The sequence below is a fragment of the Silurus meridionalis genome, chromosome 6, assembly GCF_014805685.1.
Source record: "Silurus meridionalis isolate SWU-2019-XX chromosome 6, ASM1480568v1, whole genome shotgun sequence".
NCBI classification, from domain to species: Eukaryota; Metazoa; Chordata; class Actinopteri; order Siluriformes; family Siluridae; genus Silurus; species Silurus meridionalis.
In genome coordinates this window covers 19,561,833-19,580,759 of record NC_060889.1, presented here as the reverse complement: position 1 = coordinate 19,580,759, position 18,927 = coordinate 19,561,833, and the positions used below count along the sequence as shown (strand labels likewise).

The 18,927-nt window shown below is 36.0% G+C and overlaps 1 protein-coding gene across 1 annotated transcript in view; it reads left to right on the top strand.

The window, feature by feature from the left end:
- The window catches only part of si:ch73-335l21.1 (insulin receptor substrate 1-B), a 41,826-nt gene extending 24,808 nt beyond the window's left edge, over window positions 1-17,018 (top strand). The window contains 1 exon segment of the mRNA XM_046851542.1: window positions 14,893-17,018. Within this exon segment, the coding sequence (XP_046707498.1) occupies window positions 14,893-14,900 (8 nt within the window). The 3' untranslated portion in view covers window positions 14,901-17,018.
- Window positions 17,019-18,927: the final 1,909 nt, after the last annotated feature.

Here is an 18,927-nt window from a genome sequence, read left to right as displayed (position 1 = left end):
CTAAGCTTTGCATGTTGTTATTGCAGGTTTTTGAAAGATATTTGATATAGACAGGCATCCATGTTCAAAATATAGACAGATAGATGTTTTGTTCATCCTGACAGTAGGTGGGATACACCTGCCCTTAAGCCCAGCCCCATTCCCCCCTCTTTATATTAAAAAGTCATGTGGAAAGCTTGTAAATCCAAAGGCTTTGAAGCATCAACAGGAAGGTGAATGGCTAGTTTGTGTGGGTGTAACAAAAGCTAAGGCTTGGTGAAATCTTTATATATATATATATATATATATATATATATATATATATATATATATATAATTAAAATACATTTTACTGTGAAATGAATGGAGAAGAAGTGTTAGAGAATGCTGGGTCTTGCTTCTTATTTGGCCTTAGGTAATACAATTAAACAAATAGAGAACAGTCTTAGATTGTGTAGTAAAATATTAAAATCTAATATTAAACCACTGCTGAATAGCTTTTTTGAAATGCACATCACTTTCAGAAAATTTGGGCTTATTTTGGTGCTCTAGCAGACTGATTGCAGTTAGTTAGTGTACTGATAAATTGAGGTGCATTTTTTTTAATTCAAATAATATAGTATATTTCACTGTTTGTTTTACTCTGTGTTCTGCAAACGCTCCACTTCTAGCAGTATGGGCTGTCAGTCTGAGTGCAGAGCTCTGGCTTCTTTAGGAGCTATTTTGACGGAAAGAGATTTTTATTTGTAATCATATTTTATTTCCTGTTAATAGGACTGTTGTATAAAATCAATATTATATTAAATGTTTTTAATTCTGAACACACATAACAAAGATACTAGTTAAATTCTGTTAAGGCTGTAAATATGAGCATACAATGGCCATACTGATATGGTGTGAGAAGAGAGGAGAGAAGAGAAGAGAAGGGAAGGGAAGGGAAGAGAAGAGAAGAGAAGAGAAGAGAAGAGAAGAGAAGAGAAGAGAGATATTTACATACTTAATTTGTTGGGAAACAAATAAAATGCTTTAGAAACTAATTTGCAGAAAGCTGTCTTCGCACAAACAGAAAAAAATTTAGTAGTTACTATGTATTTTCCTGTCAGGTATTCTCACACAATTTCATTTTAAAAGCAAGTACAGATTGCGCTCCTGTCTGCTCCATGTGGCACTGATCCAGTCAGCCATATTTACTCTAGCCAAAACGATTCCTTTTTGATCGACTTCCAACAGCTCAGTTGTTCAACAGAAGCTGAGTTCACACTCACACACACTTGTACATTCAGAACCACAGGCCACTGGTGTGATGATAAGAATAAACCTGCAAGCAGAGATGCTAAGCTGTCCTACAAGTGAAAAGGGATATTGGGCAAATATTTATTTTATTGTAGGCAATAACTGATAAAGAGATAGAGAGAGAAAGAGAGCAATAACAAGCACTTGTTGTGGACTTTGATTTCTCCTTGTGCTTGCGTCAAAGGAAGTGGGATACGCGTGGTTGCCATAGCAATGCTGATGAGTACAACTTTCCTCCTCTCGCTTGCTTTCATTCACTCTTTTTCTCGAGTCCTTTCCTCTAGCAGTAATTTTTTTCTCTGTTCACATCTTTCTTGCTGCTGCTTGGTTTATTTTAAGTTTTTATCTAATCCTTGTTGAATGTTTTCCCAACCTTTATCGCCTTTCCTCATCCTCTTGTTTTCCACAGATCGTTCCTCCTCTCACACACTCACTCTTTCTTATAAAAGAACTAGTGTGTCACTCAGTGTGCTTCATGGTTCACGAACTGTCTAAGCAACTGGGCTCCTTTTGTTGTTATATTGTCACGGGCGCTTCCACTGTGTGCTGAAGTTGATGCGGGTTTGACTGGAACTGTCTTGTAAGCATGTGTGTTTGTGGCACAGTGTGTATGTGTGTATTCATGTAGTGGCTGCATTAGTCAACCTGATAAGCCTCATTCCAGGGGTGATGGGAAAAAAGTGAGCAGCAGTGTGCAAGGACAGGTCAAGGGTAAAAACAGATGCATTTTTGTGATATGAGCTCAATATGCTTTAGTGTGTTTGAGGACATACGTATGGAAAATTTTACGACATTCGGCAGATGATAATATTCTAATCGACTTACAGTTGTTTTACTTGTATAATTGAGCATTTGAGGGTTAAGGGTCTTGTTGAAGGCCCCAGCAGTAGCAGCTTGGCATTTGTGGGATTATAACTCACAACTTTCTGATCAGAAGTCAACATCTGACCCACTGAGCTTCCACCTCATCAGGATGTTTGTGTATTTTTTTTTTTATCATACATATACACATTAGATACACAGATAGCTTATGACATCATTGTGTACTGAGCAACATAAAGCCATATGGCCACCATGCTGTAAAACTAAACGACTGTATATGTGATTTAAATGTCCTAAAGATACGCAGGTATCATGGAAATGAGCACACCCTGCAAATATGTTGTGACAGAAGGTTTTTATTAAAGAAATTGGCTTAATTAGTAGATTGGAACGTTATTAGAGTTAGCTAACATTCGCTTGTGTGCCAAGCATTAATTAAAGAATAATTAGTAATGTAGCCTGGGAATTTTCTCTGCATATTTTAGCTAGTTGCAAGTTACTTTAAAAACAATTAAAAACAACTTTGTCATCTTGTTGTAGGTGAATTTAATTGTATAAAAATTTACAATTATTATGGAAATTCTATGGTTTTAATTAAATTAAAGGTTAAGTGTAAAGGTTAGGTTATAAATTTAAAATACATTTAATACTTTTACCTTCATAAACAAAAAAACCTTGCAGAAAATATGAATATAAAATAGAGCTGGGGGACATTTTTCACAGGAAAGTGTACACAGTTCTGTGTATGTGTACAGTCTTGTTCCATCTAGTGACATTCAAATAAATGGGTAAAGCAGCATATATGACAAATTGCTTAGAATACAAAGCAACTTACATGAGTGAATAGCAACAGTTACCTTTTAAGGTCTAATAATTATCAATTAGCAAAAGGGCTGTGAATGAGACACAGTGTTTGAAAATGGTGATGATTTATATTGCAGTGGAGCATCATATTACAACTTTTGATTTGTACTATTCACTTACCAATGATGGGACATCTGTTTTGAGCTTGAAGTGGCAGATCATTTCAAACTTTCCAGTCCAGTTTTTTGTGAAACAAAGAATCCACCCGCGTTGTGTCAGCTCAGAGACGGGTTCTGAGTTACGACACTATGTCTTTAGTTCACTAACAATAATTGAGAATCTTGTAATTATACATTATATTGGCAAAAGTATTGGGTCACCTAGTCATAAGTACGGTGTGTGATTTTTTAACATTGCATTTCCAATCCATTGCATTTCCAATTTGCTCTTATAATTCCCTTCACTCTTCTGCGAAGCTGTTTCACTAGATTTTTAGATATTTGTGTTCATCAGCCACAAGGGTGTTATGAAAGGCAGGTACTGATGTAGGTGTGGAGGTCTGAGGTGCAGTCAGTGTTCTAATTCATCCCTAAGTTGTTCAGTAGGCATGAGATCAGAGCTCTATAGCAGGCGACTTAAGATCTTCCTCTCCAAAGCATGTAAACCAGATCTTTAAGAAGCTTACTTGTGCACAGGGGCATTGCCATGCTGGAACAGGTTTGGGTTTAAAAGTTCAAGTGAATGCAAAATTTTATTATAGTGCATCTACAGACATCCTATACAATTGTGTGACTCCAGGTTTGTGGTAACAGGAAAAGAACCACATATAGCAGGAAAGGTCAGGTGGCCCAATACTTTAGGCAATATAGTGTATAAGTTAATGTAATTGGTCACAATAGAAGATCTGCTACAGTCATAATTGAAAACAATGTTTAATGCTGTATGGTTTTCATATGTTACAATCTCGGTGTATCAACCAACCTTGGTGCACCAGTTGAAGGTGAGTGCACATTTATAGGTTAAATCTCATTGGGTATTGTAATTAAAAATATCCACAATTTTAGGAAATTATTTGACACGAGTATATAAACATATGGCAAAGCAGTCATTCATAAAGACTAAAACTAAAATTTATTGGAACACAGTTGCCAAGCAATTGGGGAATTTATCATACGAGTTGCTTGTGGAGAGAGAGTGCTATTATCAAGGACACCGCCTATCTCCACTATGAACTGGTTGTATGTCTTGTCATCAGAAAAATCTGTGCTGTTGCATAACAAGACTCATGAACAGCTTTTTCCCCTTCAAACGTACTAATGCTGAAATCAGCTGCTAAGTGTTAACTGCTGGCCTCCACTTAATAACTAAATGCTTGCACTTTATTGCAATTATCTGTCATTACACCATCTGCATTTACTGTAAACTACTGTATTCATTTGCATGTATTAGGCTGTTTAAGTGTACATGTGTATCTCAACTTATTGCATTTTAAGTGTACTTATTCATTGAACTTAGGTGCCATTTGCAAAGCTGGTTGTATACTATCTGCATTTTATGTCTCTGTACTTGTACTCTGAAAATAAAGCTAGACCTAAGCTAGTCTTAAGGTGCTAAGATTGCTGTCTCATTTTATATGAAGTGTATGGTTAGGGTTTACATTTATTGTTTGGTGTAGACATATCAAAATTGGTCATAGCAATACGTATACATATAACTAACCTTGTGGAAATACCTTTCAAAGTTAGTTATGTGCGTAGGTGTTGTGTGTGTGTGTGTGTGTGTGTGTGTGTGTGTGTGTGTGTGTGTGTGTGTGTGTGTGTGTGTGTGCGTGTGTGTGTGTGTGAGTGTGTGTGTGTGTGTGTGTGTGTGTGTGTGTGTGTGTGTGTGTGTGTGTCTGTATGTGTAATTTATCTCTTTGCTGTCTCTTCTTTCTCTGTCAAATGGCCTGAAGCCCAACTGGCACTGTTTGTAGTTGGTGAGTCAGCAGTCATACTTTAGCTGCAGAACATTCTGTGTGTGTGTGTGTGTGTGTGTGTGTGTGTGTGTGTGTGTGTGTGTTCAGGGGAAGTGCACAAAACTTACTCTCTCTCTCAGTGAGTATATCTTGCATGATCAGTTCAATCAAGCAGCCAATCAGGACTTAGCTTGCAAACAGACCCACTCCACCACAGTTGGTAACTGTTTTAAAAAGTTCTAACTACTGGGTGGAGAAGCGTGTGTTAGTATGATTATAATGTGTATGCATTGTGTTCTTATGAATTTTAACGACTGAAAGATGAGCCTGTGTACTAAATGTACTGCTAAATTTGACCTGTTCCTGGTTCATGTTTTCCAGGACAGTCCTGACCCTGTTAATACCTCACACTCCTTTAGCAAGTCTTGATATTGCTTAAGTTCTGTTTCTGTTTCTATGGAGTTACTCAAGTTTAGTCGGGTCTTGTGTCACTCTTCCTGAGCCAGTACGCTCTAGAGAGATCTCTTATCTGGATATCAAGTCCCTTTAAACACATACACATGCACACACAAGCACACACTAATGATTTTCAGTTGCACAGGTAACACACCACAAACAAATGGCTATATATAGAACTGGGTGGCACATTGTGTTTTAAGGATATACTTTATACACTTTCAGGAAATCACGTGACAGTCCTGAATCTTTGTACTGTCAGTCCTCAATAAATTTTACTCATTCACTTTTCAATAACCATTCGTTCTGTTAATATGAAAACTGATAAGAATCACTGATTAAACTGTCAAAGTAAAATCAACACCAAACAAGCTACAACGAGTACAAAAGTTTGTTTTCTAAAGCTAACAGATCACTTGATCCACCCTAGTTATAAATCACCATTTAGTGCTTTCATTGTCTTATCAAAAGTTCCCCTTTTTCTATTTAAAACTATAGCACTTTGATAATAATGTGTGCTCAGAGGAAGCAAAAATAGTTTTTACAGCTGCTGGGAGAGGTTTAGTAATCAATCATGGCTCAATGTTTCGGTGCTAATTTAACTGTAAGTAAGACGTATAAAGCTCTTTGCAGCATTGACAGTGTCTGATATTTAAATGTGAGTCCCTGCTAACAGTTCTCCATTTTCCCACTGGCTCTTTAAGATGATAGGACACTATATTCTGGACAATAATATATATTGTGATAATATGTGATTACTGTCTGAGGAATTTTAATAATGAACATCATCATTATGGAAATTCAGTTGCATTTTAGAGTAGCAAATCTTACTACCAGCTGAAGGAAGAAATTTGAGAAGCCATAGGAATCCCTCACAGACGTGGGGAGAACACCCAAAAATCTACACAGATAGTAACCTGAGCTCAGGCTCAAACCAGGCAGTCTGTGAATCAGCAACACTACCCTCTGCCCCATGCAAATTTTATAACATGTGTCTAATATTGATATAACTATGCTCTCAACTAACTTTTAATAAGGCTTCTTAGACAGCTTCATTAATTTATTCATGATCAGTTACAATCAGTACATGCATGTAGTCAGTTATAGAGTAAACATTACCATTTCAGCTGTTCATGGCGACTAGCATTATGTGTAATAGAACCGAGCACCCTAATAAGTGTAATATAAGAATTTATAGCATAAACAGTGAAAGCATACGTGCAAACAGAAAAAAAAATAATATGTAAAACACTAACTGCAAAATGGTTTCAACTGTAGATATAGTTTATAATCTGAATATTCTAATGTCGATTATAAACACTGAATTAGAGGTCGTAGCTCAACGGTTAAGGCACGTTGGGTCAGAGGGTTGTGGGATCAAATCCCAGAACCACCAAGCTACCACTGCTAGACCCTTAAACAAGGCCCTTAACAATTACTTGTATAATTTTTATTGATGTGTAACTTATAATTGTAAGTCCCTCTGGATAGGGGTGTCTGCTAAATGGCACAAATTTTAATTTCATAATTATCTATATATCATTACTTAATTGATAATGTTCATGCAACAGTACACTTAATTAAGCTCCATCTTTATGATTGCATGAACTAAACAAATGTAAAAATACTTAAGGAGACAGTAAATAAAGTTTTAAAAAGCTTTTAGATGATATATGAATGTAAGAAACAAGTAAATATAATTGATAATAAAAATATCAATACAAATAATCCAGATAATTATGATTTCTGAAACTATGTGTCATGTCTTCAGCATGACTGCTATATGATAAAACCAGCCTGTGGTAAAATGAATGATCACAGCCATCAATTTTTAGTCAGTACGTATTTTCAGCTATGAGAAAAGTAGCATTTTTCACTGATCAGGACATGTGTCTCCTCAGGCTATCACTGTAAAGCTATCATGCATTCACATGCACACAATCACAAACTTCCTGAGTAGAGGATATCTCAGTCAATTATATCTACTAATCAGCCATTTCTCACGTGGGTAAATGTGTGAAATGCATGTGTGCATACACGCACACATGTGGATGGATAAAGTATAAAAAATAAACATATTGCTGAGAAAAATTATTTGCACAGTCAAAGTGCAAATGTGTGGAACTCCACACAGCCTGAAGCGTCTTCATACACATCAGTCATGTGATGTGTATCACAATAACTACTTTAAGTGTTCTGTTCGTAGAATACTGTGTATGTGTATGCGACTTCAGCGAATCCCCCTAGGCAGTACTGGTTATATCTTGTTAGAGGCTGACACAAGGACAACTGATAACAGGATGAATTTTATAACAGAGCTTTTTATTTAAATAAGAAATATGCACTGGTGCCACAGAGTTGCTAATACTAAGAAATCATTTGCAAAATTGTCAAAATGGAGCAATTGTTTAATTCAATCTATTAATGTCGAAATAACATGAAGCTAATATCTACAGTGGACCAGGAAGTTGCATTAAAACAGCATTCATTAAACACCATACTATAGTTCATGCTTTTTATCAAATACCCAAGCAAGTGTTTCTATGCAAATGATAAGGGAATCATGAAGAATTTAAATACAAGGTGTGACTATTGTTTTTTTTTGTGTGAAAGGTTCAGACTATCTGTTCTACTATCAGGATTTTCAAGTTAATTCAGTACATTTTTGATCAGCTAAAAAATGTCAACACATTTTGCTTTAGCCAGTGCTAGTCTGTGTAATGAGTGACTATAGTTATATCCTTCTGGTGGATAAATTATTAATAAGATAGGGGACAGAAAAATGTATCAACCTAAGAAATGTAATCTTAACAATAATTTATTTATCAGCTTATAAAGACAGCAGTAGTTTTAGTAAAAGTAACCAGGACCTAATCTGATATACTTCTCTTCACTATAGAGCATTATTAGCTGTGCAGCTTGATATAACCCAATATAATCTAGATATAACTCAAATTTTATTTCTTAACCTAGTTAGGCCAACATGCGTTCAACAAACCTAGGCCTCTAGTAATGCTTAATATTGCCTTGTTATTGCTCAAAGATGCCATGTTGGTGTCTTGTTTGTCTTATAAACAGGGTGTATTATGGGTATCTGTGTTGTCATGTGAATTTTATGTAAATCCCAGCAGGGAACAGCTGAGAGGAGAGAGGTGGAGATAAGCTTCCACTAATTACATAGAAATAATTACACAGGGATCCTATATATTGTGCAATGATAAAGCAATACTCGATGGTAACACAATATTTTGAGCCATTACAGCTATATATTTCAGGATTTTAATACAAATTTTCTAGTTTTACTTTATAGTAATAATCATTCAGACATGTAGAAGCAATTTATATTTTCACTTTCAAACAGTATTATTATAAATGTTTATAAATATATTATCTTTAGATATTTTGTATCCAACAGAATTTTTTGTTTAAAAATAAAGTTTAATTAAGTAATTAAAAAAATATCTGTAAATGTGTACAATTGAATTACCAACTTATTACAATATTGGCATTAAAAGGCTTTTTGAATTCTATATTTTATTATTTTTGGTTAAACATCAAGGTGCCAGAAATAACACCTTTGACATTGACATTTGAATGCGAACTATTTATTTTTTTATTAGAAATGGTAGAGATCTGCATAACTCTGATTAAGCATTACAACACACACACAAAATGTATTTGTCTTGAGTTATTTATGTATAAATGTCATTCATTTATCTGCCAAGTGCACTTATGTCTTAATAAATCACTTATTTGGAGTCTTATTAAACACTTATATAATAATCTTGCTCTGTGTATCAATTTCAGGTGTTCAAATCCGTTTGGCTGTCTAATGGCACTGATAACTCTAATCTCAGAAAGGCTTACTGTAGATATAATATATCATAATAACGATAGCATTTCATCATATCGCCAACGTCTACGAATGACTCAGCAAACTAGCATACAAGGTGTACACTGGTGTACAAGGTGTTCAACAAGTAAATAAAAATGTCTGGAGAAAACATGGAACTGTTGGAGAAAACGCTGAACTGTCAGTGCTGTTCTGCACTACTAAAGCTGTAAATGCATGAGTATTTTACCAATTGTTAATACAGAACCAGCACTTATACTAAACAGTGATAAACATTTTAGCATTGGTTTATTGACGATGATATACAGTAATATAAAATATATTTTGTTTTATGGGCTATAGATTATTTTATTAGAATGGAAAAGGGACCAATTAAGCAATTGTTGTGGTGGCAATTAGTCTGCATAAAGATGTCTTAAAGCATTTATCATGCTGTTCGGCAGCTAGCGGCATAGTAAACCGGAAGGTCTGATCGATTCAGTGTGTAATAATATAACAACTTTTGAAATGTTACGGCCCTGGAGTGTTTAAATACATTTCATTCTTCCTCTTTCTCTTTATTTGCTAGAACTTGCAAAAAAGCAGAAGACTTCTACTTTTCAGAATTAATGCAAGATTTTTTACCATGTTTGGGTTCAGTGAAATCATTTTGTGAGGGGCCATTAAAGCTGAACAATCCAGGATTTAACAGTTTACATATATGTCCCTAGATTTTCCAATTAATGTTGACATATTGAGATATAACATATATCTCACATTATCTTAATTATAGCAGTTGTATTGCTGAAATGTAAAAAAAAGAGGAATACTGGATAAGTGAAAGCCTAATTAAGCAAAGTGGACCAGGTAGAAAGGGATTTTAGTTGCTAGTGATCAGAGGAAATCATTAAAGCATTATACCTGCCTGCTTTTTCACATCATGCATTAAACAGGACATGCCAACCTCATTTAGTGTATTAGAAAGCTATGATAAGCCAGTAGAACTGTTTCTGTGCACCTCAGCATCAGAAAAACACATGCTTTATTAGATACTGGACCAAATAGTCACAAATGTGTGTGTGTGTGTGTGTGTGTGTGTGTGTGTGTGTGTGTGTGTGTGTGTGTGTGTGTGTGTGTGTGTCTTTCCCCAAAAATGTCCATTCTAGTGGTCTCACTAGCTGATATTTTAAAAGCTAAGCAGGGGAAAGGAGGACATTGAGATCAGTAGGGATTTGATGATGTAATTCACAGATTATTGGCATTTCAGTACCGTCTGGGCACATGTGCATGTGTATGTGTGGCTAGGAGAGACTGCAGAGATTGGATTGGATTTGAATTGCAGTGCATTCTAGTTTTTAAATAAACAAAATCCAAATGAATAAATCTAATATATCAATAGCTGGATTACATTTAGAAAATAAAGCTGTACTGTGTAGATGTGGAATTTGTTTCAATTTAAACTGATCCCTGGCAAGAGATTTATATACCCCCTTCTCTAGACTCATAGTAATGCAGCAGGTCCTCCCTGTGACACAAACTAATACACACAACTGAAACACAAAAACAGCCACACCATTAACAGTTTTAAGTCAGTAATTCAGTTTTAACAGTGGCTTCCATGTAGCATTTTGATTTAGTTATGTTGCATGAGTAATTGCAATGGGGTGAGCTATAAAAAGAAAATAATGCTCTCAATATTCATCAAAGTCAGCTAGAATTCTCAACCCATTCGCAAAGAACACATCACTAGTGTGTACACAGCCCAAATCTGAAAATCCTCTATTCAGCATTTCTTTATCATGTACTTGACCAATAGTGGCTATTCTTTGGGCACAGATCTTGCAAAATACCATCAGTACCGTTAAGCAAACGATGCTCTTTCCTTCCCTAAACAAACGAGCTTCTGGCAGCACACGTCTGCTGACTTCAGCACTATGACACAATTACACTGAATGACACAAAGCATCTAGGCAGCACAGCAATGTCACGGCACTCAAGCTTTATGTTGGTAAGCTGTGCATCTACTGCTCTCACACTGCTGCTTCCTCAACTGCACATGAACTACTGCACATAGTTAAAACATATAGTATTTGCTTGTGTAAAAAAAAACATTTCATCTCAATACTATATTAATTATTTCTTGTTATAGTGAGAATAAGCATCCTCTCCCACCCAAAGAGCAGCTTGCTGGCAACAGTTCACTAAGACATCGCTGGGATTTAAACTTGTGATATCCAGATAAAAAGGATAGGAATTTGTATTTTGCATCACTGGTCATGTATGTCATGATGTGTGTCTGTGCTTGTATTGAGGGTCTGCAACATTGACTTCTTACCCACTTCCCTTTATTCTGTTTGGCCCCAAACTAGGATATTGCATTTTATATTGCACTTACACACACACACACACACACACACACACACACACACACACACACAAAATATCAATCTGTTGTATAGCCAAACAGCTGTATCCTTACATTTTGTGTCAGTGTAACGTCTGCTATAAAAGATAAAATATGAATAAGCGTTCATACACACAGTGTCTCTCATACATGCCAGAATTAAAACACAGAAAGATATACATTGTATATATTGACAGCCACTAGGGGGGAAGGAGTGGCTCTTATATACTCTATCAGCAGTTATCAAGCCTCACTCACACTGTTTTTCACTCTCTCTCTCTCTCTCTCTCTCTCTCTCTCTCTCACACACACACACACACTCTCACAAACATGCATTCATAAATGATGGCAGGCAGTCTGTACATTCCACCAATACTCGAGGCATAACAGTTATGCAGAGAATAAATCATCACTGTTACTTGAAGTTTCTCACACACACACACACACACACACACACACACACACACACACACACACACACACACACACACACAATAGATTTAGTAATTAAAAGGCTTAATCAGCCAGACAGATAAAGCATGCCCTAGTGCAGGCAGACACACATTTTGGCAACTGCAATCAATTGCATAAAAAGCAAGAGGGAGGAATTAGCCACTGTAAAGAAAGAGTGGCAGCTCTCAGGGGTATTGTTATATTGATCATTGCTCCACTGGAGTAACACATGAGGAAATGAGAGAGACTTATGCAAAGATGAGTCTAAAAAAGAAAGGAAGACTTCCATCTTGTTTGGAAAAGCTCTTAACACACTTCAGCACTACAAACACTGCAGCTACTATCTGGATGTAAAATCTCACGGTGACCCTGTGACCACTGTAGCCTCAGATTCATGTTCTTGCTGATGGGGGTGGAACCGGATCTCTGAGGTTTCTACTGTTAAAGCTCATCCACCTCAAGAAATGATGTTATACATTCTGAAATACGTTCTGTTATTGTAGATGCCCTCCTAGCTCAGCTTGTCTATTCGCCTCTGATCTGTTTTATTAAGAAGGTGTTTCTGCCTGCAGAACTGCCACTCAATGAGTGCTTATTTTTTTAGCACTCTTGAGTTTGTTTTGTGTGAAAATTCTAGATTAGCAGGTTATATATCAAGCAGCCTGTCTGGTACCAACAACCATGCTATTGACAGATTTTTTTAATACATTACACTGATGTCACTTGACTGGCTGAGGGGATAACTGCAAATGGGCAGGTGTACATGAGACATTTCAAAAAGATGTCAATGAATATTTTGTATTAGGTAAATCAAGAGTGAAAGTAATATTGAATATTCTTTTTTTTTTATTCATATTATTCATTATTTCAGTTCATAGCACTGTAAATTCAATATCAGCAAGTTTAGAACAAACCAAATCTAAGACCTATTTCAGCATATTTATAGATATTTTACACATTTAGAGGTTGAAATACATATTGTTATATATCAATTTAAAGATATAAGATGCAAATGACTGTAATCAAGATTGCACACACAATTCAGGACTTGTGTTCATGTTGTAGTATGTGTGTGTTTTTGTGTGTGTGTGTGTGTGCCAGTTTCTTCTGTCTTCTTGGGATTGTCACTAAGTTGCTGTGATTTGGATAGCACAGCTTGTTCTGGTCCGACTAAATATAGCATTGTAAGAGTAGGAAAAGCTGTGGGGGTAGGATGAAGGGTCTTTTTTAACATTTGGAGCACAGGGTAACACAGAACAGAACAGAACATCAGTTGCAAAATAGTGTTGTTTGTGTCCCTTGTTTTTTACTTAATTGATCTGTGTTCTTATACAGGCACTTAGCAGGTGATTAGGCAGACTTTGAAATGTATCCCATTTTGTAGAAAGGTATATTTTGGTATTTCACTGCTGAGTGAGCATGTTTCTAATAAGGTATTTTCATATTGTATGCAAAATCTGCATTCAGTATGAAAACCGTACCATTGACCATTGACCTGTTTGTGGTGTCTAATGAACTCCGAGAAGCTTAAAGATATGGGCTATGTTGCGTTTTTTAGGGTTTTAATGTAGGTTAAGGTTCACAGAAGCTCTGTGGTCAATATGTATTGATTGTGTGCACCAAATCTAAAAAAAATTTTTATTGTGTTGACATGTCTCTTGCTTTGCTATTTGCACATGTGATCATGTGATATAGTTTTACTGTTCAGTCAGGAGGTTGACCATTGGTTTGTCTAGTGTAATTAGTGTAACCGAACCAAGCGTCTACAGAACCTGTTGTTTCAAGTTTTAGGTTCTCTTTTTGTTTTCTTACTGGAGTTATTTTGAAACGTTTTTCTAATGCAAATTAAGTCTTTAATTATAAGAAACATTTGAACATGTACTGCATTTACCTTGAGGATGTGCTCACACCCTCTGGATGTTGATTTTGCTGCTTTGCATTTGTAACCTATTGGTGAAAACAGTCTGAGTCAAGTGTTGATGGATTTTCTTTTCTTTGATCATATTTAAGATGAAGTAAACATTATCATCAGTGCATTAATATTACAAACCCAACCTTAAATGTAAACAGAGGGACGTTTCTAACGTACTTTCAATAACACATAATGTTCTGTACAAATTCGCCGACCGTGTTTCCTGCCGTTCGGGTTTGTTTGTTTGATTTGAAATCACGCACCCAATAATAAGAGAAAATGACAGGATATTAGTCACAGGAAGAAAATAGAGCAGTGGAGTGATCAAGCCCACACTGTTCTTTGTTTAATGATGTCTGGTAAGCGGGAATTTGATCATGTTTTCACTTGTTGATTTTTAATATTCCTTGAATGACGTCTGTTTGCTTCTTGACCACGATCGTTAACGCACACACATGCACTTAGAGACATACAAACACGATCACATTTTTCTGCTTGCCTTCAGGTACATGTCCTCAAATGTAATAGTCCTCTTATCGCTGCCATTGGAACAGAACACTCTCGTTTACAAGGTTAATGTACGCCATGTTGGTCATTTGCTGTTTTCTTCATGTATACTTGACCCTCTGTTGTTTGGGTTGAAGAAGCTAAAGAAAAGGAAATGTCGATGCGTACCATTGATTTTTATAATACAGTTCTGCTCTTATCAAGGCTGATGATGTTATGTAGGGGGAAGCATGGCTCTTGTGTGTGACACAAAATCTTTATTTCTGATGTTTCACAGGACCAACTGCTCATAGTGCATTTTAGAAATATAATCTTATTCCATTTGGGGATTAACAGCTTGCACAGAAATCTCAGTGGAAAATTTTTTTTAACAAACTCATAACTAATAAACAATTTACACTTGAGAACTTCTTGTTTTTGCATTCTTTTACTCTGATACTAAATCTAACCAAAACCTTCTCTCTTCTCTTTTTCAGAATGTTGAAGCATTGTCCTGGTCTTCTGGAATACCAAGGAATGAAGTCCCAGAGTTTTATTGCACACACAATGTGTGGCAGTTTGACTTTTAGAAAACAAACAGGCGGCGAGTCGTGTGTGTGTGCAAGGTCCAGCCGCCTCTGTGGCACTGATAAACCATTTTGTCTCTGTTTTTAGTTTGACTCGTTGCAGCAACCAGTAGGATTGAGTGCCAAAAACTTTCCTTGCTGCCCAGATTGGTTTTGTAACAAATAAAAACCACAGCCAATCGGAGGAGAGGATGAAAAACGCCTGCCAATCTGAGAGCCAATGAGGTCCGGCATTTGAACAGTTTGGCAAAAGGATTCAGTCCAACAGTGGAACTTGAGATCACAATTCTTGAATTAAGAACTTAAAAAAAAAAGTGCCTATTGTTTTGATTGTAGTTATTTGAAAGAAGTTTTGCAGCTTGAGTTTGACTGAAGAACTGCTGGGAAGGCATGATCATCAAGAAAGAAATGGTGGTACTACAGTGAATTGTTCAGATGATGGTGATGCTCTGTACTGTGCTGTGCTGTTTGGTTAATTAGTATAGCAGCTTTACCATTAGCTTTAGTACAGTACTCTGCACTCTCTTACTACTGACTGTCTCTGTTGATTCCTTTTCACAACGCTGTCTGTAAATCTCATCTCTCACTCTCTGATTCTTCTTTCTTTTTGCTTCATTGTTTAACATTTTTTTTCTTTTTTTATGTGAATTAAATGTCCCTACTATGCATTAGTACTTTAGTGCCTATCTGTAATTCCAGCCCTCCCTTACGTTTTTTTGTTCTGCCGGTGCTCCTACGGTAGCATTTACCCCACTGCGCTGTTTTTTCTGTAGTCTTAAGGTGGGGTGTTTCTCTGTGATGGTACCTGCTGTTACTTACCTCATGCAAACATGCTAGCTGATCAAGTCCATGGTGGACTGTACAAATAATGTTTCAAATAGGAATGTGAAAGACATTATCAAACAAAAAAATTCAGTAGATGTCGACCTTTTTCACTGATTTCCGTCCTTGGTTTTCTACAATGGGTAATATATGGATCAGGGACTTGACTTGATCAGTGTAAATGGTAACATCTGTGTTTAGCATGTAATACCAGCCTCCATATTGGTTGATATGATCAAAGGCAAACAGTGCCAAAGTTAGAGTAAAAATGGGCTCTAATTATAGTTCTCTCGCCAGTTTTGTAATCCTTTTCTATTTTCACTTTCTGGCATAGTTCTCACTTTAATTCAGCTTTTAATGATGGTTAACTGCTTTGTAAGATCAATTGTTCAGTATATTTATGTGTAGGGAGAGGGCTGTTGTTGCACAATGACCTGCCTCTAAAAAGACTTTTAAACGGTGTAGCTGGAATCTGATCCTGAACATCACATGCAAAATATGTCTAATAAAGCATGCTGATGTGCAGACCTAATATAAAGATAAGAATCTGTACCAGCATATTTTCTTATTCCTGCCTATTGCTTGCCATGTCTTACAGCAAAAACTGTGAATGCCAAAATGTTTAAGATGTCCTGACCTGATAGTGAGTATCGTTTCCCTGTTGAACACAGAGACCTTTCTGTAGCAAGTACCCCCCATAGCTCCCCTTCCCCACCACCCAGAAAAAAAAATTTTCATTCTATTTGAAGAGTCATATTTTGCCATTTTTTTGCACCTCACACTTATATAAAAAATTGGGACAGAAATAGTGTTAAACTGCAGTCTTTAAGAGAGGCCAGGTATGGGACAACATACATCCCCTTTCTCTGATCAAGTGGATATACATTATTGTATGTCAAAGGTAATTCAGGTGATTTTGCCACATCATCTTGTAAAAATATGTTGTATTTCTGGAGCATTCCCACAGTTTGTTATTTGCTGTTGGTTCTACTAGTGGGGTGGTTTTGGGGTAGTTTTTGGGGTGAAGGGTTAGAGCTACAATCTTACGTGCTCAAATTATGTTTCTTGTAAATTAGAATGTCATATTGCAGTGTGAGCTGCCCATTTGTGTTACTCGTGTTTGCCATGTGTTTTTCTTTGTCATGGTCCATAGTGTTTTACATCTCCTTCAGTAGCACTGGTTTTATCACAATAAATCCACCCTCTATACACCATGATATAGTTGAACATATAAATTATTTGCAAGAATAGTAGTGTGATTTTACTTTAAAATGTTTTACAATTTTTTCTTACTTTCTTTCTGTGTTTGTCCTCCTCTTGCTGCCCTATCTCATTTTCTCTCTATATAAAAATGATGACAAATGCATCTACAGCCGTATAAACACAAAGCATTTATTGTGTGTGAGCAGAGTGTAATGTGCCAGATGGCATTCTACTGACAGAGATAAATCTGTATTATATCCACACTTGTAAGAGAAGCTCAGGTGAGCTGCTGCACAGTGAATGACAAGCAATTGTGCATTTGGCACCTGCTCTTGTGTTTACACTGACAGCCTCCTGCCTAACCCTGAGTTTCCAAAGCAGTTTACTACAGTTTGTCTCTGAGAATGTAAGTTCGAAACAACACTATGAGACCTACCTTCCTACCAAAATGGTAAGCAGTTTTTAAAGAGCATGTACTTAAACCACCAATTCAATAAACTACCAATTCCAAGTCAACAGTCAATTAAAAAAACAGCACCTTGTAATACAACTGTGCAGCAAACAGGAACAAACCAGCTGACCCAGGTGTATTTTTACTTGGCCACCTAGGAGACAGAGGCATGGATTCTGTCTCTGACCTGATTACAGATACAGGCTTCTCTCGTTCCGATTTTCTTCTCTTCAAGGTGAAGGCTTGAGCTCAAGCTTGAGGATTCTGGACAGTAGACAGTTCCTTGGTCTTACTTTAGAAGGAAGCTATATTTGCTTGTTGATGTTGGACTAGCAACATTTATTGAGAGCAATATTGGTCTCATCCATTGAACATGAACAAACTTGAAGTGGAGATTTTGCTAATAATGTTCTCAAGCGCCTGATTCACAAAGTCAAAGTTAAAAGTCAAAGTACATGAAAAGGTCTGACCTTTTTGATAATTAGTGTGCATTTTACCTAAAAAAAAAAAAACAACGAAGCCCAGAAGTTTAAATAATACTTATATAATAACTCTGATGTTACAAACAAGCTTGTATGCTAATATTAAGCTGATACAAACTGGCTAGATATACAAAACAGCTCATCATCTGTTGCATCAGATATGAGGGTACTTATTTTTGGGGTTAAAACTATAATTTTTTGCTGATAGAAATCTGAAACAAAATTGGTTTATGATGTTTAATAGATGTAGATACCGTTTAAATTATACACACAAATTTTATTTACACTATAGATGTTTTTTTTTATTAAAGGTTAAACAAAAATCATGCCATACATTTATAAGTTGAATGTATGATAAATATAGTAGTTGCATGATTCATTAAATAGCATTATCAATGCTTATTGTTTTTATAATATGTATATTTTTTTTAATGAATGTATTAAATTCTGCTGTTTCTATATCTTTTCTATATAAATACTGTACTGTATTCCAATCAACAACCACAAAATAATTACACAAGTGTTTAGGAGTTAAAATTTTACTCTTGTTGGTTAGAGCCTTTTTGTAACAAAAAAAAATCTGCACTTTTCATAGTGACTTTAGCACTTAGAAAAACACTTTTTCCCCATTCGTTCTTAGCTGTCTATACTACCATTTCTGCTTTTTTATCTTATCCACAGGCATAAAGGGGAAAGGTGAAACAAAACGATACTGTCCTCAGCCATGCTGTGGCTATAGAATTTTCATTAATATTCATTTTTTTTACTTTAATGCTGTTGTTATGAATCATACAAAAAAAAAATCATAGCCATCATTTCCAGCCACACAACAGCATACTCTTAGGACTAGCTGTACTTCAGGAAATCTTCCTGCTTTATTGCTTCCCTTTTGGCTTAGGCATACAGGAAGGTTACTGCGTATTAGCTTGCCTGTATATGTACATGAGCTGGAAAGTACCCAGAACGTAGATTTGTCTGTATTTAAGA